Source organism: Perognathus longimembris, chromosome 7 (genome assembly GCF_023159225.1).
Source record: "Perognathus longimembris pacificus isolate PPM17 chromosome 7, ASM2315922v1, whole genome shotgun sequence".
Lineage (NCBI taxonomy): Eukaryota > Metazoa > Chordata > Mammalia > Rodentia > Heteromyidae > Perognathus > Perognathus longimembris.
Genome location: NC_063167.1, coordinates 81,889,019 through 81,911,135, shown reverse-complemented (window position 1 = coordinate 81,911,135; position 22,117 = coordinate 81,889,019). Strand labels below are relative to the sequence as shown.

Below are 22,117 nucleotides of genomic sequence, written 5' to 3'. Positions count from 1 at the left end.
CCCTAGAAAGAAGCATGGAGGCTGAGGGAGTCAATGAAAGGCTAGGATCTCGCCCCGCCCTCCCTCCAGCCCGGCCCAAGGTGCTTCAATGAGCCAAGGCTTTGACAGCATGGGCAATGTTTAGAAGGGCTGCATACACCAATTAGGCTACAGGCCTGGAAGTAGCAGGCAGGGAGGATTGGAAAAGTAGAAAATGTAAAGGAATTTTCACACCTGGCTGGAAATTTCTGATTTTCCTACACTGTGGCAGACAGCCTTGAATTCTGGAGTCAGACCAAAGTTTTGAACTCCAGCTTTTCTGTTTAAATGTTGGGGATGCCTTATCTTCCTCTATTCATTTCTCTCTTGTGTTCTTTTTCTTTGGGAGGAGACAGTATTCAAAGGGAGTACTCTACTATGAGCCACACGTCCAACCTTTTGGGACACTGGTTATTTGGGGGATATTGTCTCATTTCTTTCCCTGTCTGTACCTAGAAAGCAGTTCACCTATTTTACTTTCACTGTAGCTAGTATAACAGGTGCTCACCACCAGCGAGCTTCTTTTACTGGGATAGAATCTCTAAAGAATTTTCTGTTCTCTGGGCTAGCTTGGAACCATGATCCTCCAGAATTTAGCCTCTTAATCAGCTTAGATTTCAGGCTTGAGCCATCAATGCGTGGCCTTTTTTTTTTTTTTTTTTTTTTTTTTGATTGCTTGATTCATTTTTCTTTCCTTTTTTTTTCTTTCATTCACTGTCTTTCCTTTCTTTCTTTCTTATTTGAGGTTTAGCTTCACATTTCAAAAAATTTATTATGAAGACTTCAAAGATCTACTGAAGTAGAGAGATTTGTGTAACACATCTCCCTGGACCCATCAAAATCCAGCCTGCCTCCTCCATACTCTTTCTATTCCCTTATCACCATCCTTCTCACCTGCTGTGATGGCCTGGATCACTTAGGCAGTGGGAGATGCCCTGGGTGGGGCATCTGTTTACAGAATTCCTGTGAGTAGACAGTCTAGGAGAGGGTGCCAAGAGGGGCCCTTGTATAAGCAGTATCACTCTAAGAGAAACTGAGGCCCCCATGGGGGTCTCCTGCTTTAAAGGGCCTATCCCCCCCCCACCACCACCCCTGCCACTAGGAAAGGAATCCCAATGAAACATACCAAACTAGCGCCCAAGCCTCCCTCTCCCTCTGTAGGTATAGAACCTGTAACCCAGAAAATTTCTGCCCAAATAGCTCACCACTTTCAGGGCATGAGGTGGCACTGTAGGCACTCCACTAGATCTCAGAGGTGGGCAGGTGTCTGGCAGAAGGACAGGAAGGGAGCCAGAGATTAGGACTGTGGGCTGGGTGACACACATCCCCATGAGGTCTCTGGGAACAAGAAAAATGAGATGAGGAGCAAAGGTCCCTCCATGTTCCCACTCACTTGAGCTCTACAACCTATAAACCTTAAGGACAGGCTTCAACAATAATTTCTGTACATATTCTTCACTTTAAACTTACGCTGTTCCTGGCCTCTGTCAAGTCATTGGGTGAGATGGCTAAAGACCCCAGAGACAATAAAGGTGACCTTGAAATACTGGAGTCAAGCAGCACAGTGGCCATCAGAATATAGTGGCCTTGCACCTGTTCCATCAGTGAGCAGACAGCTTTGAGGATTTTCTCCCTCACACCAGGCACTAATGGTTTACAGCTGTGATCCTAACTACTCAGGAGGCTAAAATCTGAAGATCAAGGTTTGAACCCAATTCAGGCAGAGAAATCCAAGAGACTCTTATCTCCAATTAACCAGCAAAAGGCTGGAAGTAGAGGTGTAGCTCAAGCGGTAGAGCATCAGCCTTGAACAAAAAGGCTTAAGGGAGAGAGCAACGCTCTGAGTTCAAGCCACAGTACTTGCACAAAAAAAGAATTTTCTCCATTAGAGTACTAAGATGAGGCATTGCTCCTTTTCTCCATCCTCCTCTCCCCTTCCCACTAAGTTCCCCCAAATGGAACAACACCCCATTGCAAAAACCTTTTTCCCAATTCTAGGACAAAGGGAGATTTGACCTGAACTCTCCTTATCCCATTTAAAGCAAAGACCAGCTGTGAATTCGTCTATTCTTCTGCATGAAACTGACCTTGGGAGGAGCTTCATGCTTCCTAGAATTCGGCAATTAAATTCATGGAGAATGAAAGCTGATGCTATGTCTTAACAGAAATGTATGTAAAGGAAGAAAAAAAAAGAAGTAGAAAAAGCAAAGTAGAGCAGCCCACAATAGCAATTCAGATTTTTTTTTAAATTCCTGAGTGGATAATTTGTGGTTTCATTTAAATAAGAACACAATCTCCATTAACTTAATTTGCCAACGCAGTGACTTCAACCGCTAGTGCCTGCCCTAGAAATGCATTTTTAGACACATTATTGCTACTTTGAGATTAAAAGTGAATCAGTCCTGTGGAGTTAATTACCAGTAAATTAATCTAAAGTAGGTCTCCCACATGGCACAGAGCCAGCAGATGGTTCTGGGCACTAACCAGGAACAATTGCAAAATCTCAGGTACACATTTGCATAGTGGTTTGTATGTGTTGGTGAATTATAGAACTGAGGGGGAAATTGTTTGTGATGCTCAGGTGAGAAATACAGATAGAGGCCTAATTAAAAGATTTATTGACAGAGATCTAGAAAAGTGCCCCCCATCGCGCAAAAAAATGAAAATTCTCAGCTCCCTCTTTTGTTAGAACCAGTTTCCCAACACTTACAGAAAAGAGATTATGCCATTTGTGTGTGTGCACGAGCGCACCGCCAAGTACTGGAGCTTGGATGCTGGATCTCACCCTTGCTTACTGGTATTCTATCAACTGAGCCACACCTCCACTTCCAAGTTTTTGCTGGCTAATTGTAGATAATAGTTTCTCCAATTTGCCTGTCCCAGTTATCTTCAAATTGCAGTCCTCAGATCTCAGCCATCTAAGTGGCTAGGATTACAGGTATGAGCCATCAACTATGAGCCCAGCTATGCCTAACTTTTTAGATGCTGATTTGTGGACCTTAACATATAAAGCATAGAATCACTTAAGACACTAAAAATGAAATTACAGCCAGCCAGGAGAGTTACATTACTAGTGTCCTTTCTAGTGCCTGGGAATACCATGGGTTTTGTCACTGTCCTCATAGTGATGGGAAACAGAAGACAGAGCAAAAGAAACAGAAAAGATAGAGGGGGGAAAAAAAACAGAGCAGTTGTCTGTGTTTTAATTAAGCATTCTGAATCAAGAAAAACAGGAACACATGAAATTTTAGTAAGCGAGTAATGATGCATGCATAAAAAGGATAGATTAATAAAACGACTGGTGATTTGTATCCATGACAAATGTATTTATTTTCCTTTACTACAAACAGGTCAAAGTTTCCCATAATTATTCAAGTTCACAAATGTTCCTATTATCCTGGCTTCAAATGTCCAAGGGTGCCACTAAACCATCTGTGGTGTTCCTGGATGGCACACTTTATTTCACTGAGGCAGTTAGGCCGCAGATTGGATGTCATTAGCAATCTAGTAAATAATTAATATTACTTTCTTCCCATTTTAATTTATAAGTTTATTTCACATGGTTTTGCATATCAAATGTCTCTAAAATTTAGTGTTAAAGATAGAAGTGATAAGCTTCAAATAATGCATTTCAGAAGAATCCCCGCTGAACTTTTATATATATATATAGTTTTATATATATATGTAGTTATATATAGCTCTATCACTGAATTTATTATACTGCCTTTAATAGGCATGAGATTAATGTTAAACATCAATATATGTGAGTTTACACAACAGTGTTCCTTCCTAATGAGTGACTTTTTGAAACCTTGAAAGAGCACAGGTGGCTTTGTAGAGCCAAGTGTTCCATCTCGACTACGGTTCCATAATTGTAACATAAACTCCCAACCGGGAGTTTTCTCACAAATGAAGTCAAAACAAGAAGAACTCTAGCTAGTGTATCTGTGTCTCTTTTCAAATAGTGGAAGCCAGTTCTTTTAGTATCTGAAAGAAGTTGGATGTCCTTGTCTGTTGGGTATTTCTTTAGGATTCCACATGCCCATTAAGTTGTAGCATCTAAGAGCATGCAAGGCAGCTACTATTAGCTATGCAGCTATGGCGTTGTTAGTGTCTCGTTATATCATGTGCATTGAGATATTTTAAAGAGAAAACAGAAGGACTTATTCTCCCTCACAACCATTTATAAAGTACAGAATGTTCAAAGCTTGCAACCACAGTCTTAAGGCGAATCAGTTGGTTACAAAATGAAGGAGGCCACAAACGTGCATGCTTTAGAAGAATGTGACCATGGTACCTAAAATAAGAAAATCCTCTTGTTTTCCCAATTCCATTTCTGGCTCAAAACCATCAATGAATAAACTTGAATTGGTTCAATGTAGCACTCCATGCTGGAAATGCAAATGGTCTTAGAGATGCAAAGAGAAGAAGGAGTGTAAAATAGTGCGGTGTGGTTTGTTTTCCCACTGGCTAAGATTCTATCTCATTCAAAAAGGCTCTATTTAAATTTAGGGGAAAAAAAACGTTAAAAAATAAAAGGCTTGAGGTCTTTCGTGGCATTTTAAACACCTCTGTGCACATCTGTGGCTTCAGTCTTCCAGATTAAGATACAAAGGTTTAACCTACGGAAGGTCCTCTCTGCCTATTCTCCCTTGGTCAGTAATATTTCCTTTAGCTCACGCACTCTCAAGGAGCTTCCTAGGTAAAACGATGAAAGGTGGGAAGGTTTAGATCTTCTGAAATCTCTTTCAAACACAAAACTGTCTGGAAATAAGTTACCTGGTTCGTTAATTTAAAAATAAAAGCCACTTGACAAGTTTTGCTGAGTTCTGACTTGAGGATTTCTCTAGCACAAAGAAACGGAAGGGTAAAATTACCCCAGGCGGCGGGACCCAATGGCTCCATTGAAGGGAAGGAAGCTTTCTGTCCAGGTATTGCCCTGGGGCGCTAGGGGTTTGTTGGGCTTCCCAGCGGCCCCGCCAGGAAATGGGGGTGGGGGGAAAAGGAACCACGGAGGAACCCGGAGTTCCGGCTCCCTCGGGCCCTTGGCCAGCCGGGTCACCAGTGCTGGCCGGCGGCGCGGGTGCCCAGCTGGGCCTGGGACATGGCTGGCACGGCGGTGGCGGCGGCGGCGGCGGCAGCCGCGTCCCCGACGCCGGGCAGGACGGAGCGCACGGAGCGCCGGAACTCCTCGTTCCTCCAGGTGTAGAGCAGCGGGTTGAGCGCGGACAGGGCGCAGCACAGGAGCCAGCTGGCCGCCTGCACGCCCCAGGGCACGGGGAGCGAGAAGCCGCTGGCCAGGCTCACCCACACGAGCGGCTGCGTGGCCAGCAGGAAAACGCAGCAGAGCAGCAGCACCGACAGCCCGCTGAGCCGACGCTGCGCCCGGCGCGGCTGCAGCGCCGGGGGCAGAGGCTGCGGCTGCGCGGGGTGTGCGGGGCCGGCGCCGGCGGGGCCGCCGGGGCCCGGGGCGTGCGGGGCGGCGGGGAAGGCGGCGGCGGCGGCGGCGCAGCCGGGCAGCTGGTGCAGCAGATGGAAGTTGAGCACGCTGACCCTCTTGACGCTGACGCGCACGCGGCGCACGATGCCCAGGTAGCAGTGGAGCAGCAGCGCCGTCTGCGCTAGCAGCGCTCCCGCCGCCAGCAGCGCGGGGTAGTGGATCTGGGGCGGCGAGGCCCCCGGCCGCGGAGCCCAAGGCGGCAACAACAGCACCAGCCCCAAGGCGAGCGCCCAGGATAGCGCCAGCATGCCCACCGTGTGGCGCCGCTGGTACAGCACCTGGTAGGTGGCCGGCGCCCTGGTGATGAGGAGGTAGCGGTTCAGGGCCACCAGGCAATGGGACAAGAGGGACACCGTGAGCCCCAGGCCCAGCAACCCACCCCGGAGCAGCCGATAGCTGCCCCCTGCGCCGTCCCAGTCCGCGGGGGGCTCTGCGGAGCCCGCGGGCAGGAGCCCCAGGACGGCCTCCTGGGGCATCCACAGGGCGCAGACGCTGAGATCGGCCGCGCAGCCGTTCACGATGAAGGCGTTGCTGGTGGTCTGCAGCTTTCGGAAGGACGACACGAGATAGATGACCATGCCGTTGGCCAGCGTGCCCCCGATGGCCAGACCCGAGTACAGGAGCGACACGGGGATGCGCCGGCCCGCCCACGGCTCCTCTTCCTCGCACAGCAGCAGCAGCGACCCCCCGGTGGTGGAGGAGGATGGGGACGAGGAGTTGGTCATTCTGGCCAACTCTTCACCCCTCCAGCCCTAGCGTCGTCCCATCGTGACACCTGATTGCCTGCCGAGAGAAGGGCAAAGACATCCTTGGAGCCCTCTGCCGCCCACAGGATGTTGAAGCAGAATAATGGGCTAGGGGAAGGGGAGGGGGAACCAAGGAGCATGGGGGTGGCACATGACAAGTCGCCTGCCTGGGAAATGTCTCCAATGCTAGGGAGAAGCTGCTTTGCACATCGCAGCCCCAGGTAAGCCCCGAGACCAAAGGCAAAATCAAGACCAGTCCCCTCTTCACACACACACACACACACACACACACACACACACACACGAGTTGTTCATTTAAAAAAGACTTATCCCAGCTGGGAGAAGAAAAGAAGAACAGTGTTAGGGGGACAGAGTGGAGGAGACCTGGCTTGGGGCTGGGCTGGTGGCAGGGGCAGAGGGAGAGATGCCAGGAAATACCTTCTCAGCAGCAGTATTTGTGGTCCAGAAATCAACAGGAGAAACTCAGCTCTCAGTCTGGGATCCGTGCCAGGGGCAAGGGCCCAGCTCCTTCCAAACAGCGTCCACACACCTGTCCCAGGCAGGAAGCGGCTGCTTGTGGGGAGTCTTCTCAGAAGCTGGCAGCAGAACCGGCCAACGTAAGGTGCCAGCAGGCTGCAAGCCCAGGCCGGTGGGCAGGCAGGCAGCAGCGAGGATGCCAGGCTGCAGAGGCAGAGGCTGAGCTCCAGGGGAGAGCACCAAGAGTGGTTGCTGATGTGATGAACCCACTCAGAACCCTCTCCTGCTCCGTGATACATCACCCAGGGAAGAGACAGCCTTGCCATGCACCCCATGAATTATTCAACAGCTCCCAACTTGTAAAGGGAAGAAAAATTCCCTGCTCAGAGTCCTATGCTTTAGCAAGTTTCTCCCTCTCTTTTCTCTCATCCTCTCAGTCAACTTATTTTCCATTCTGCCTCATTTTTTCTTTCCTTCCTTCCCTTCAATGTTAGAATAAAATTTCATTACACTCCCCAGTTTCTCTCATCTCAGTCTGATGCATGCTGGAGGCTAGATTTTTCTCAGAGATAAATACAGCCCAAATACCCAGGACTTGTCTCTTCATTCCTGCATTAGAAGGATTACTTTATATTCTAATTGAAACACATCTCCCCCTCTTCCCCCCTTGCTAAAGTGAGACATGGGTAATTATCCACAAAGTCTGAAAGCCTTAATTTAAATAATAATTTCAGGGCTTTCTCTTTTCCCTTCTCACTTGATTTCTTTTCTGAATTTGTCTTTGTGTTTCAGCAATGAAAAGAATTGGGGAGAGGTTAAAAAACATGACATGGTCAGATTTCAAGTAGGCGACAGTGGCACATCAAAATAATGGAACCGTATTCAGAAATAAAAAGACATGGACTATCAAGCCATTTAAAGCTGTGGAGGGAACTTAAATGAGTATTTCTATGTGAAAGGAGTCCATCTGGAAAGGCTACACATGGTATGATTCCACCTCTATGACCTTCTGGGAAAGGTAAAACTGGGGAGCAAAGAATTGGGGTGGGGGAGAAGGAATGAAGGCTCAGAGCTCAGATTAATTGAATCTACTCTTATGTCTCAATCAGCACTATAAATCTGTCCACCTCTGTAGTCTGCACACCACTTAGTGCAAGCCCTAAAGTATACTAGAAACGGAGTGAATCTGTGTCTGGGTGCTTCATCAGCTGCGCGAAATGGACCACTCCAGTAGAACATGGTGCCTGGAAAGCTATCAACTTGTATAGGAAAGACAACTTTCTGTTTGGGAAATCTTTGTACCTTTTGCTCTGATTTGCTAAGCAAAAACTGCTTTAAAGTATAAAGGCTTACCAGGCACCCATGGCTCACACCTATAATCCTAGCTACTTAAAAGACTGAGATCTGGCAGGGAAGTTCATGAGACTTTTATCTCCAATTAACCACAAAAAGCCCAAAGTGGAGCTGTGGCACAAGTGGTAGAGTGCTAGCCTTGAGCAAAAAAGCTCAGGAACACTGCTTAGTCCCAGAGTTCAAGCCCTGGAACCAGAAAAAAAAAAAAAGTGTGTGTGTGTGTATTCTTGTCTTTAAAAAGTGAGTGTACGATGAAGGGAAGGTACCTGAAGGAGCCAAAGTGTGAACAACAATGCTGGTTTTTAATTTCTTTTCTTTGTATAGTGTCTTCGAGATTTGCAGTCTGATATTTGAATTTGTTTTAGCACCAATACTAATTCATTCATTCCCTTGGAAAGCTGTTCACAAGCATATTCTCCCCAACAAACTATTTTTCCACTGGCAAAGTCAGTTTTCTACAAGTTTAGCTCAGTAGGAAATATGGTAACATGATGTCATACAAAAACATGAGGTGAGGTTTGTGGATCTAATTGGCCTTGTGTGGATTCTTTGCATGTCAGATGAGAAGTGTCCATTCAATGGCTTCAAACACTGTTCAGGAGGCTGAGATCTGAGGAACAAGGTTCAAAGCCTAGGAAAGCCTGTGAGACTCTTACCTCCAATTGACTAGGAAAAAAAAAAAAAGCTGAAAATGTAGCTGTCGCTCAAAGTGGAAGGGTGCTTGCCTTAAGCAAAAATGTCCAGGCCCAGAATTCAAACCCCAGGACTAGCACAAAAACCAAGCCCCTTTTTGCTCAAGCTTCCTCTGAATCCCTGCTAGTGAATTTAACATGTCTCCTCCTTTATTATGCCACTTGACACACACTTGTTCTGTATAATGTGTCTTTTTGTATCTGTCCTTAAGAGTAGTCTTTCAGGATGACAAAGCATATCTCCCTTTCTTTTCTTCTTTCTCTTGCAAACCCCATCATTTAATTAATGACTTAAGACCTATGATGGGTTGGCCCTAAGACTTAATGGATTTAGCTGAGTTAGATTTGATCTCAGTGGAAATGGTTGATAGAGGGAGAAAAGGAATGATGATTATTCAATTGATTGAAGTTTCAAATTACTGATATTCACTTGGCTTTATTAAAGTTTTGAGTACAATAAGCACAGCAAGCCTTCAGGACATTCCTCAAATCATTTGTAGTGAAAACTTGGTGTTGAAAATATAAATTTTCCTTTCACACTTCACTTAGTCATAAAGGATGTCTGCATTTGAATGTCAGGTCCAGAGTCCTGGCTACTAGTTTGTGTCTTCTTTGAAAGAAATAAAGTTTCATCTGAAAGACTCTGTCCCTGTACCCCATAAGTACTTCTCTCCAAAGCGTGCCTCCTCTAACCCTGGCCTGTCTGGATTTTTTTTTATTGGATTCTCTTTTGATTTTATGTTACTAAACTTGCATTATATAAATAAAAATTTCCTTTATTGTGCTGATACTGGGGCTTGAACTCAGAGCCTGGGCATTGTCCTTAGCTTTCTTTTTTTTTCTCTTTTTTCCTCAAGGCTGGTGCTTGAGCCACAGCTCCACTTTGAGCTTTGGTGATTAATTGAAAAGAAGACCCTCACAGACTTTTGTGCTCCGTGGTTAACCTTGAACCACAATACTCCAATCTCAGCCTCCTCAGTAGCTAGGAGCCACCTTGGCCTGGTCAGATTTCATTCTTATTCTCTGTGCCAGAACAATGGTGGGCACACAGTAAATACTGTGCCTTGCTCAATCACGAATGAGGTACTCTATGTGTGATTTCACTTATTTTTCTTCTATGGTGAAACACCCAAGTGATTTTTTTTCTATGACTTCTCTTTGCTCCTGCCTCCAGTAGGAGCTTCCTCCACTTATCACTCTTCTTGATGTATCTCCAATTCCTTTCTCTCCACTGCCCATTCCCTCCACTGGACCTAATAAAGCTGGCCCTGAACTCCACTTCCTTCTTAAGGTGGCTACACATAGCTCACTTCCTTTTTGTGCCAGAAGTGCTGGCTTTCTGCTTCTACTTTGCTGTTCTCCTGTTCATCGCTCATGAGCCCCTCAGCCTTTAGTTCTCCCCACAGCTATAGCCAAGGTCAGCAGCAACCCCTAATTGTAAACCCAGACACTCTTCAGTCCTTGCTCTCTCCCATGGCTCCCTCCCCCTCAGGTTTCTCTTTATTCACCTATTATTGCTCCTCTCTCTGCTCCTTTCCAGACACTCACCTCCCACCCCATGTCATGGGCCTCTTAATGGATTGCTCTCAGCTACTCTGTTCTTGGTTCTCTTCTTTCTCTTTTCTCCCTAATTAATCTCATCCTGTTCTAGGCCTCCCACTTTTGCCTACAAGACACTGGCAGATTCTTTCCTGCCACCCTTAATTCCTCACAGAGCTGTAGACATTTTGCAATTTGCTATCAGGCTGGCCCCAGCTCCTGCCTTGTCCTGCCCTTTGTCCCGTGGCCATCACTGTCCTTAGTAAGATTCCCTGGTGTCCCTTACCACCACAAATATGGTGCTTGTTGTTTCCCAAAGCACAGTCTTCTGTCTAATCCTAGCATCACTGTGGCTAATGTTTCTTGAGGACACATCACGGATACCAAGCATTATTCTGAGTCAGGCCTGCAGCCTAGCCAGGCCCACCCCTAAATTTGCAGGCAAAGGGAGATTGTCCAGATGGAAATCTACACACCATCTGTCTAAATGTTCTAAACTCACAAGTCAAAGTGTGGAACTATTAAATCAAAGATGTCCCAGTCTCTTGATTTCAAAAATAACACCTCTATGATAACTGGAAAGCCAGACTCAAGTTTACTGGAATGTGAAAACTTGGGGAGCTTGCCTCTAGCCAAAGTCCTTTCCCTACACCTCCCATCCTCTGCCAGAGCTGACAACACCCTCCACACAGCCACTCCTGGGCAGCATGGTAGACTGGGGATGACAGCTGGGAGGCACAACCATCAGAAGGACAAAGCCAGAGGGATCCTTGGTGACCCTGCAGGCAGCTTCATGAACACAGGGCTTCATATTCTGAGGTCACAGTACATTGTCCCAAAAGGGAATGGGCTGCGGTGGGTGGGGCTCAAGTGGTAGAGTACCTTTCTAGTAGTACAAGGCCCTGAGTTCAACCCCCAGTAGTACCACCTGTAATGCCAAAAAGAGAGAGAAGGAGAGGACGGAAGGAAGAGGGGGGAGGGAGGGAGGAAATGAATATGAGTTCTAGGTGACCTTATCCTCCAGATCCATCCTTCAATAGTCACAAAGAAATTAAATAATTTGCCCAAGATTACATAGCTAGGAACTGGTTCACACCAAGGCAGAACTGGTTCAACCATACATCATTGGCCTCCAGTCTCTTCCATTACACTTTACCTTTGGTGGAGTCTTATTTCCTTCATGTGGCTTGCCTGCTATCACTGTACCAGAGACACATGTCGGCTCTACCCATCCCTCTCCCCTCCAAGCCTGCCCCAGCCATGCCGTGCAGCCCGCTACTCAGAGTGACCCCATCTTTCCTCTTTCTCATCCCAGCACCTCTGTTTGTGTAGTTATGTATGCCTACAATCCTAGCTACTCAGGAGGCTGGGATTTGTGGATTTTGGTTCAAAGCCAGTTTGGGCAGGAAAGCTTGTGAAACTCTTGTCTCCAGTTAACCACAAAAAGGCCAGAAATGGAGCTGTGGTTCAAATAGTAGAGCCACTAGCTAACCTTGAGAGAAAAAAATCCTTATGAATAGCATTCAGGCCCTGAGTTCAAGCCCCAGGACCACCACAAAAGTAATTAAGTCCTGATCACATAGGTCTAGGGCCCTTGCTATATTTGGGGTGCTAATTTCTGTCTGTTATCTTCCTCCAAATAGACTAGTCAAGACTGTTAGTCGGGCTGGGAATATGGCCTAGTGGCAAGAGTGCTTGCCTCCTATACATGAAGCCCTGGGTTCGATTCCCCAGCACCACATGTATAGAAAATGGCCAGAAGTGGCACTGTGGCTTAAGTGGCAGAGTGCTAGCCTTGAGCAAAAAGAAGCCAGGGACAGTGCTCAGGCCCTGAGTCCAAGGCCCAGGACTGGCAAAAAAATAAATGAAAAAAAATTTTAAAGATTGTTAGTCATTTTTCCAAATACTTTAAAGCTTCATGGAACTGCATTCTTGTGGCTTAGGCTACCATATAATTTTTAAACAGATTTTTTTGCTGAAAACCACCCTCCTCAAGAACCCCAGGCCAACTCCTGACAGAGTCTCATGAAGACTTTTCTGGCACAGAATGCCATGATCTACCAAAGCATGACACAGAAACTGTCTCACATGCTTTGGGAAACCAAAGGGTAAATGGTAGCAATGAGAAATTGCCCATTTCCTCCTTCCTTCACTCTCTGCTCTTAGCCAAGCCACAGACCCACCTCCCTAAGCAAATTGTCTCAAATCCCATCATCTCAAATCCCAGCTGGATTTCCTCAGACCTTGGCCTCTCAAATATTATGCAACTGAGAGATGCATTGGTATGAGCTTGTTTGGCTGTAGGTATTTGCGGGGGGGAGGGTGGGTCCAAGACCAGGATTTGAACGTAGTACCTGATGCTAACACTGTACAACTGAGCCAAACCTCCCTCCCCTAGATTTTTGTTTTTTAAAAGAACGAAGTCTTCGTGGCATTTTTAAGGCTAGAATTAAGGAATAATTCAATTATATGTGAGCATTGGCCATCACATGGAAGTCCAGTGGTAGAGTTTTTAAAAGAATAAAATTTACAGAGAATCACCAAGCTGGAAATTATCTCATTATCTCCCTTCTGTTCCATCCTGGGATCTTGGGGGGGGGCAGTTTTGGGGGCTTGAACACAGGGCCTGGGCACTGTCCTTTAGCTTTTTCACTCAATTCTGGTTCTCTACTACTTGACCCACAGCTCCACTTCTGGCTTTTTGGTGGTTAATTGAAGATAAGAGTCTCATAGACATTCCTGCCCAGGCTAGCTTTGAACATAGATACTCAGATTTCAGCCTCCTGAGTAGGATTAAAGAGAGCCTCCAGCACCCAGCTGCCATCATGAGAGCTTTCACCTGAGGCACACCAAACTTTTTGGTGAGATCCTCACCCTTACTGCTGCCCTATCAGATTTTAGAGGTTTAATATCTTTCAATATATTAAGAATTAAGGGTTAATATCTGTGCCACAGCAACAGCAGTAGGGGACTGAACCACAGAGACAGGCTTCTCAGAGGACACTTTGTGGAGATAGAATTTGGTTTTCAAGCCTTGGGTGACAGTGTGTTATGGACATCTAACCAACAGAGGCCAAGCGTGCTGATTAACACTCTACAGAGTACAGGACAATAAAGAATGTTTCAGCCCAAACTGTCAACAAGGCCAAGATTGAGAAACTGTGCCCCCAAGGTTAAAAAGGTCAAGGTCGAATCCAGGGTCTGTTTGTTCCTAGCCATGGACCTTGAGCAAGCTCTTTTACCTTGGCAAACCTATTTTGTTATTTTTAAGGGGGAAGTGTTACTTACCTCTGAGTGGTTCTTATAACAATTAAATTTATGCAAAGAGCTTGGCAAAGAGGCCTGCACTCCATGAAGGGGCTGAGAGTGGTAGACAATAGTGACAGGACCCCTCAACACAAACCAGCCTATCCTCCACCCCGCCCCTTAATGCCACAGGAAGTCTGTACTGTAAACTCTTTAAGGGAACAATGATGACCCTTCCTAAATTTGTCCAAAATTGTGTATTTGGGCATTTTTTATGGAAAAAAAGATTAAGGAACTCCACTAGCTTCTCAAGAGTTTATAATCTCAAAAAAAGGTTAACTGGTAGGGTGCTGGTGGCCCATGCCTGTTAATTCTAGCTACTGTTACAGGGTTAGAGGGAGGAAATTCCATATCCCTCCAAGAGTCCACCACTCAGAGACAGTCTCAAGCAAAAAGGTGGATTTATTGGGGAAGCAAAAAGCGAACTGACCAGCTACAGATGCAGCACAGACTCGGGAGCTGAAACTGTGACAGTGAAAAGCAGGCTGACTGGCCAGGGACACAGTGCAGACTCAGGAGCTGACACTGTGTCCCCAAGCAGTCCTCGAGCTGGGTTTATAAAGATAAAAGCATAGCACAGATGTAGGGGGTTGACACAGGGGGTAGAGCAAGCAACAAACAAGTTAAGCAAGCCATTTACAGAGCAGAATTTTGGGGTCAGGTTGACCTAATTTATTCCCCCCAACATTTCCTACCGTTTCCCTAATCAAAATGACATCAGCTGTATTCCCTACAACAGCTACTTGAGAGGCTGAGATCTGAGAATCACAGCCAAGGGAAGAGTAGTCCATGTGACTCTTATCTCCTGCAAAAAGCCTGAAGTAGAACTCCGGTGGTTCAGTGCTAGCCTTGAGCAAAATAGGTCGGTAGCGACCAGTGCATGCACACACACACACACACACACACACACACACACACACACACACACACGCTAACCAGCATCAACATTGTCTCTCATTGTTATAGCCATCTGGAGTTCATATGTTGAAATCCATCACTTAAGGCAATGGTATTAAGCATGGAGTGTTTGGGAGCTCACTAGATTGTGAGGACTGAGCCCTCAATGACAGAGCAGTGCCCACAGCAAAGAGAACTGGTTGATCTTTGTGTCATGTGAGGATTCAAAGTTAAGACATCCTTTATGGACCAGGAAGTGGCCTCTGACCAGGCGCAATTACCTGAGCCTCTGTTTTGGAGGGCTTAGCTTCTAGAACTGTAATGAATGAATGCCCCCCGCCCAACTCTCAATTCATGGCATTTTGCTACCGTGGCCTGAGTGGACCAAGATATCATCTGATCTCATTTTATTGGAAAGATGAAAACTCAGACTGGGAATGATTTAACTGAAGTCACACACATGATGGAGGTCAGATGTGTTCTAGGCTATCCCTCCACATAAAGAAAACGGCTACATTGAAATTGGATTCGGTAACAGATTATTTTCTCAAGCACAACTCCTTGTTCGACTGCTCTTAGTTTAGGAATCTCTACATCTGCCTTTTTTAGAGTTAAGTGAGCTGTGATCTTCAAATCGCCTCAGGGTCAAGTCAGACCTACTGGCTAGGCCCAGTATCTGCAGTTGACCAATCTCTGTTGCGAAAGGAGCAGATGATTTTCTTCTGCCATGAAGCTGTTTGGCTACTTGAGAACTGCTAGAGTGCAGGATATTTAGACTGAGCACAATGTGTTGATAGTGCTGATTTGTAATGTAGCCAAGGCATTTCTTTCCTTGAACTACAGTTTCAGCTTTTCCAGGAAAACCAATTTGAGCTAAAATTGCTTCGGTTTGGTCTCTGCCCAAAAGTTGTTCTTTGTTTTTTGTTTTTTTTTTTCCAGTAAGGGATTTTAATATCGAATGTTTTCCCTTTCTTTTAGATCCATTATCTCCAAAAGGATCTTTATGAACCTACATGTGTGTGAATGTATGATAAAACCACAACAAGAAGGCCAGGCAAGATAACTCATGCTTATAATCTCAGCTATGTGGGAGGCAAAATTAGGAGGGTCACAGTCTGAGTCCAGCCCTGGACAAAAGCATAAGGACAAAGGGTGAACCAATGCAACAACAATTCTCACAAGACACTTTGTTGGAAATTAACTTTACGATTTGGGAGGGGGAGAAGGGGGAGGCAAAGTTTTAGAAAATGAGGGAGGGGGTAACATTGTTTGACAAGAAATGTACATTACCTTACTTATGTAACTGTAACGCCTCTGTAGATCACCTTTAAATAAAAGAAAAAAAAGACACCTGCAACAAACTAAAACTAGATCCTTATATATCACCCTGCACCAAAATCAATTCCAAATGGATCAAAGACCTCGAAATTAAAACAGATACCCTGAAAACACTACAAGAAGGAGTAGGAGAAACACTTGGGCTCCTTAGCACAGGATGAAACTTCCTTAATAAAGGCCCAGAATTGCAACAAATCAAAGAAAGGTTGGACAAATGGGACTGCATCAAACTGCAGAGCTTCTGCAGGGCAAAGGACATAGCTTGCAAGATAAACAGAAAGCCCATAGATTAGGAAAAGATCTTTACTGGCCATACAACAGACAAAGGTTTCCTATCTAAAATATATGCAGAACTAAAAAAATTAAATTCCTCCAAAACAAAACCGCAAAGAACCAACAGCCCCCTCAACAAGTGGGCTAAAGACTTAACAGACTTCTCTGATGAGGAAATGAGAATGGCCAAGAGACATATGAAAAAGTGCTCTATGTCACTGACCATAAAAGAAATGCAGGGGCTGGGGATATAGCCTAGCGGCAAGAGTGCCTGCCTCGGATACACGAGGCCCTAGGTTCGATTCCCCAGCACCACATATACAGAAAACGGCCAGAAGCGGCGCTGTGGCTCAAGTGGCAGAGTGCTAGCCTTGAGCGGGAAGAAGCCAGGGACAGTGCTCAGGCCCTGAGTCCAAGGCCCAGGACTGGCAAAAAAAAAAAAAAAAAAAAGAAATGCAAATCAAAACAACACTGAGATTCCACCTCACCCCATTATCAAGAAAACTAACAATAATAAATGTTGGAGGGGATGTGGCCAAAAGGCAACCCTACTTCATTGTTGGTGGGAATGCAAACTGGTTCAGCCACTCTGGAAAGCAAGCGGTATGGAGATTCCTCAGAAGGCTAAACATAGAGCTCCCCTATGACCCAGATGCCCCACTTTTGGGCATCTACCCAAAAGACTACAAACAAGAACACACACTAGCACAACAATGTTCATTGCAGCACAATTTATCATAGCTAAAATATGGAACCAACCCAGATGCCCCTCAGTAGATGAATGGATCAGGAAAATATGGTACATATACACAATGGAATGTTATGCCTCTCTCAGAAAGAATGACATTGCCCCATTCATAAGGAAATGGAAGAACTTGGAAAAAATTATACTAAGTGAAGTGAGCCAGACCCAAAGAAACATGGACTCTATGGTCTCCCTCATAGGGAATAATTAGCACAGGTTTAGGCTAGTCACAGCAGAGAGAGGATCACAAGAGCCCAATAGCTATGCCCTTATGAACACATAAGATGATGCTAAGTGAAATGAACTTCATGTTATGGAAACGATTGTTATATCATTGTTGTAACTACTTTCAACATGCCATGTGAAACTGTAGCTTCTTTTGTTGATGATCCTCTTGTATCCCCTTCCTGTGGTTGTACCTGCGCTATCACTGTATCCCATCTAAGTACCCTGGATACTGTATATACTGGTATTAAAACTAGGGAAGTGAAAGGGAATATCAAAATTGAGAGTCAAAGGGTAAATAGACAAACGACTCCAAAAGCAATCCTTGCAAAACCATTTGGTGTAAACCAACTGAACAACTCATGCGGGGAGACGGAAAGGGGGAGGGGGAGGGGGGAATGAGGGAGGAGGTAACAAAGAGTACAAGAAATGTATCCAATGCCTAACATATGAAACTGTAACTCCTCTGTACATCACTTTGACAAAAAACATTATTTTTAAAAAAGAAAAAGAAAAGGCCCTATCTGAGAAAAAATAAGGCCAAAAAAGGGAAGGCATAGGAACATGGTTCAAGTGGTGATACACCTCCCTAATAAGTTTGAGGTCCAGATCTCAAATCCCAGTATCACCAAAGGTTAAAAAGAAAAGTCCAGAACATGAGGTCTACTCTCTTAACAAATATTTAAGTTCCTAGCAATGTAAGTACATGTGTCTCTAGAAGTTCCTCAACTTATTATTTCATCCCTGCAAAAACAGCATCTTTTATTTTTCCCTGTGCTTTTTCTGGTTTCTCAGAATCCCATGGACTCAAGCACAGTGCTTGATTACAACCAATAGAGCATTTTAGAAGAGGAAGCTATACCACTCCAAATGCATCCATTTAAATACAAAGCAAAAACTATGACCCAGCTAGAGTTCCAAAAGGATGGAATTCCTGTTTTTCAGACCTCAGTTCCTCTCTTCCTCAAAGAAGTCAGAAAACAGAAGTTTTGGCACCAACTTGCCTTAATTTAGGTAAACTTCAGTCACTACAAAATGAGTTAACTATGCTACAGGCTGTGCAGGGCAGTGTTGTTAAGCTGGCTGCCCTTCAACAACATGGCACAGTGAAGGCTGTCCCTTAGCTGGTGCTGGAGAATTTGATTGGTGAACATTTTCTACATGGACAGGGAATTTCCTTCAAATGGGAAGTGATCACTGACTGGGCAGGGCGAAACTCCATAGCATATCCTGGACCCTTGCTCTGCTCCTGGATGACTGCCATTTTGTTTCATGCATGGGAGGAGCGACTGACTACACAGCCAGTGCCAAGAAAAACCATGGAGGCTGTGTCTCTCATGCTTTTTCTGGTAGAAAACACTTCAAGTGTGTTTCCACAGCTCATTGCTAAAGTACTCAGCAGGTCCTATGTCCAGGCTTTACCTGGTTTCCTGCAGACTCTAGCCCCTGAGCCTCTTCTCCTTGCTGACTTAATTTGCAGTTTTTTTCTTTTGTTTTCATTTCTTTATTGTCAGTGTGCTGTAAAGAGGGCTTACAGTTTCATACCTAAGGCAGTGCATACATTTCTTATCCAACTTGTTACCTCCTCTCTCAATTTGCAGTCTTTCATTTAATAAATTGTAGTTGGTACATGTTACTTTGGGCTAAGTCTTTTATTTCCAGAGCTGGAGAAACTGGGAAGGGGTAGAGGACCCCCAATATACAGAGCTCTCCTATGTTTCTGAGAGCCTGACTTAGTCACTGACTTTTATTTCTCCTCCAGACCAACAGAGTGAACTTTTCCTCTTTTGGTTTACCTTAGAATTAACAAATCCTAACTGCCTGTCACTTAAACAGAAATCCTTAATTAAGGATAATTTTCCCAACAGATTTGATTTTCAAATAGATCAAGCTATTCTGAAGTCACTGTTTGTCAGCTTAGTCAGTTTCTGGGTTGCACTGAGCAGCCCCAGGCCTTGTCATGACAAGGCAGAGGTCCTTATTTGGTGTTTAGTGCAGTGTCAGGAGAGGACTTCCAGGCTGAGGCTCTGTGTTCCTGTGCTCTATCTGCCACCAGTTCCACAAAGCTGAATGGTTTCTTTAGCGTTGCCACTTGATGTCCCTCCTGGCCAGGTAGCCTTCGTCATTGACAGTCACTGAAGGTCAAACGAGCTACTATGGTCTAGCTAGTAGTAACTGTAGCAAGAAAAGTCTAAGGCCCACAGATAGATCAGGGCCATGGGAAAAAGAACTGGAGATTACACAATGCCTCAGGTCAGGGCAAGTTAGGCCTACCCAACCCTGCTGGGCATTCACACAGTACATCCCTCAGGACAACACCCAAGTTGCTAGACAAAGAAACTGTCTACATCTTTCTGGATTGATGGAAACCTCTGGAATGTGCCTCTTTGGGTATGGTATCTCTCTTCAAATATGTAGAATGGCATTAAGATTCTTATTTATTTTGTTGTGGTGGTTGTTTTTCTTTTTTTCATTTTTATTTTTTATTGTTATTGTAAAGGTGATGTACAGAGGGTTACAGTTATGTAAGTCAGGCAAAGAGTACATTTCCTTTTGGATGTCATGCCTTCCCTTGCTCCCTCCTAGTTTTCCCCTATTTACCTAAAAGTTGTATTGTTCATTTTCAGCAGTATCTAGTAAGTACCACAACTTTAATTACTTATTTATACAGAAAAGATGAACAGGTCTTTTAACTAACCTCAAGTTTCTGATCTCTTTGTTTCTTTCAAACTTCATTTAACTTCCCAAAGGGAAATGCTACAGTTACATTAACTGTAGTAAAGCTACATTAACTCTAGGAAAGGTCAGGAATAAGACAGATTGTCATCATACAATCCTGCTCTTTGGTTTCAATTTGTCTTTTGAGCATTGGAGACTATATATGTGATACAATTATTGACGGGGATCTATGGGAAAGGTTGAAAAAAAATCTAAATTTGGGATAACCCCTTCTAAAAATTTTGAGTAAAATAAATCCCAATAGGAAATTATGAAGTTGAATAAAGACACTTGTTTATGTAAACTCGTCCAACTAAGGAAGAGAGGACAGGCACTCCATGACATCTGAGAAGACTATGGATCTTAGTTTTAAGTCCTAGCATCAATTATCTCAAAAATTGGTGTCCAGTTGGGTGCTGGTGGCTCACGCCTGTTACCCTAGCTACTCAGGAGGCTGAGATCTGAGGATCATGGTTCAAAGACAGCCTGGGAAGGAAGATCCATGACACTCATTTCTGATTAACAAAAAAGCCAGAAATAGAGCTGTATAGCTCAAGTGGTAGAGCACTAGCCTCAAGCAGGAGAGCTCAGGGACTTCACCAGGACCTGAGTTCAAGACCCAGGATAGGCACACACACACAAATACTAATTATGTTCAAAACCCCTAACTTGCTCTCTTGTGGTACATCTGCTGTCTGAAAGCTACCTCAGGCCCTTTGAGAAGAGTTATAATATACTTGGTGGATCATTTTGTTTTTATTTTGTTTTTTATTTTATTTATTATTTATGCATTTATCACTTATTGAATGTAAATAGTTGCAGCTGTGGTCCATTTCGAGTTTTTTGTTTTGTTTTGTTTTGTTTTGCTTTGCTTCATAGTCCTTTCTACAGTTCCTACCCTACCCAATTTTTCACTTGCATTATAATTTCTCAAAACTATTTTGGCCAACTTGATTCAATCCAAAGAACAAACAGCAAAGAAACTCCACTCCACATAGGAGGTATGCAGATTAAAGCAATGCACAAGCGTGAGAGAATCAGCCAATTTATGTTTGTCTACTTAAAACAAGCCTCCCCTGTCCAACATATTTTATACCCAAAGTCATTTTAAATGTCACCTGTCACTTACAAAAATAGTTGAAAATTCTCTAGAAAAGCTATTTTTCTCCCCTTCTTGATATGATTATCATAATTCAATCCATAAAGGGGAAAAATGGGTGGGAATATATTAACATTTCAATTCAGCTCAAAATAACCTAAAACGATTATTTTCTACTCTCCTTTATAGGTCATGATTGCCACCCCTATGTAAGCTGTGTGTGTAAATAAAGGACTTTAAATCTCATGCTTTCATCTGTATCCTGTTGTGATCCGGAATTCATCTCTGGAAGGACAGTGACGCGAGTCTTCCTTTGCAGAGTGTTGCAGGGAAATCACCACCTCTCATGTAGTATTAACTCTGCCTCAGACGTTATCTGAAAGTCAAACTGTTCTGCTTACACGCAGGCAAGACTTGACAAAAAGAGCTCACCTGTTACCCAAGAAAGCAAGTGAGAAGGGATTCAAACATTCATGTGTGTCACTTACAGTTGGTAAATTCATATTCCTACTGTATTTGAGTCACAGATGACAGACATATAGAAATAACCAAGTAGTCTTGCTAGATGTGTTTTGAGATTTTATAAATCTTTTTGCCTTTAAGGGCAAGAAAGCCATGTAAACTCAATGACCAATATGTAAGAAGACTGTTGGAAGTAGAATTTTTTTAAACCAAGTAATTTGTGTGTGTGTGTGCTTTGTCACTGTATAACAGTTGAGTTCATTGTCCCAATCCAACAAAGAATTGATGACAAGGACACAGGAAGATGGGGTGAAAAGTTAAGAGCTTTATTACAAGAGACAAATGAGTTGGAAGCCAAATTAACAGACACCTCCAAAGAGATGGACAATTACCAGGCAGGAAAAGTGGATACAGAGACAAAGCTTGTTTGAAAGTCAGAATAAGATGTCAAGGGAAACTGAGGAAAAGCCTCTTAGCTATGGGTGGGTTGGTATAAGCTCTGGACTCTGGACTCTGGACTGGGAGGGTTGTCATACTATGATATCTTTTCTACCTGCTTTCTAGGCAAGGAGAAGGGGAGAAGATGGGAGTAGGGGGAAGGGGAAGAGGAGTAGGAGGAAGGGAGAGTACAGACTTCTCTGATGTAAGGAAGTGAGAAGCGGGGCCTGGAAATCAGTAGTTCCACTGTAGGCTCTCGGTTCCCCCTTTTATAGTCCTTTTGGAGAGTCT

At 44.4% G+C, this 22,117-nt stretch overlaps 1 protein-coding gene across 1 annotated transcript; it reads right to left on the bottom strand.

The window, feature by feature from the left end:
• Positions 1–5,076: 5,076 nt before the first annotated feature.
• Positions 5,077–7,447, bottom strand: Gpr88 (G protein-coupled receptor 88). Its single transcript, XM_048349979.1, has 2 exons — positions 6,649–7,447; positions 5,077–6,301 (listed from the first exon to the last, which is right to left on the bottom strand). The coding sequence occupies exon 2, from the start codon at positions 6,241–6,243 to the stop codon at positions 5,077–5,079; it is 1,167 nt and encodes a 388-aa protein (XP_048205936.1). The 5' UTR covers positions 6,244–6,301; positions 6,649–7,447.
• Between the last annotated feature and the right edge of the window lie 14,670 nt (positions 7,448–22,117).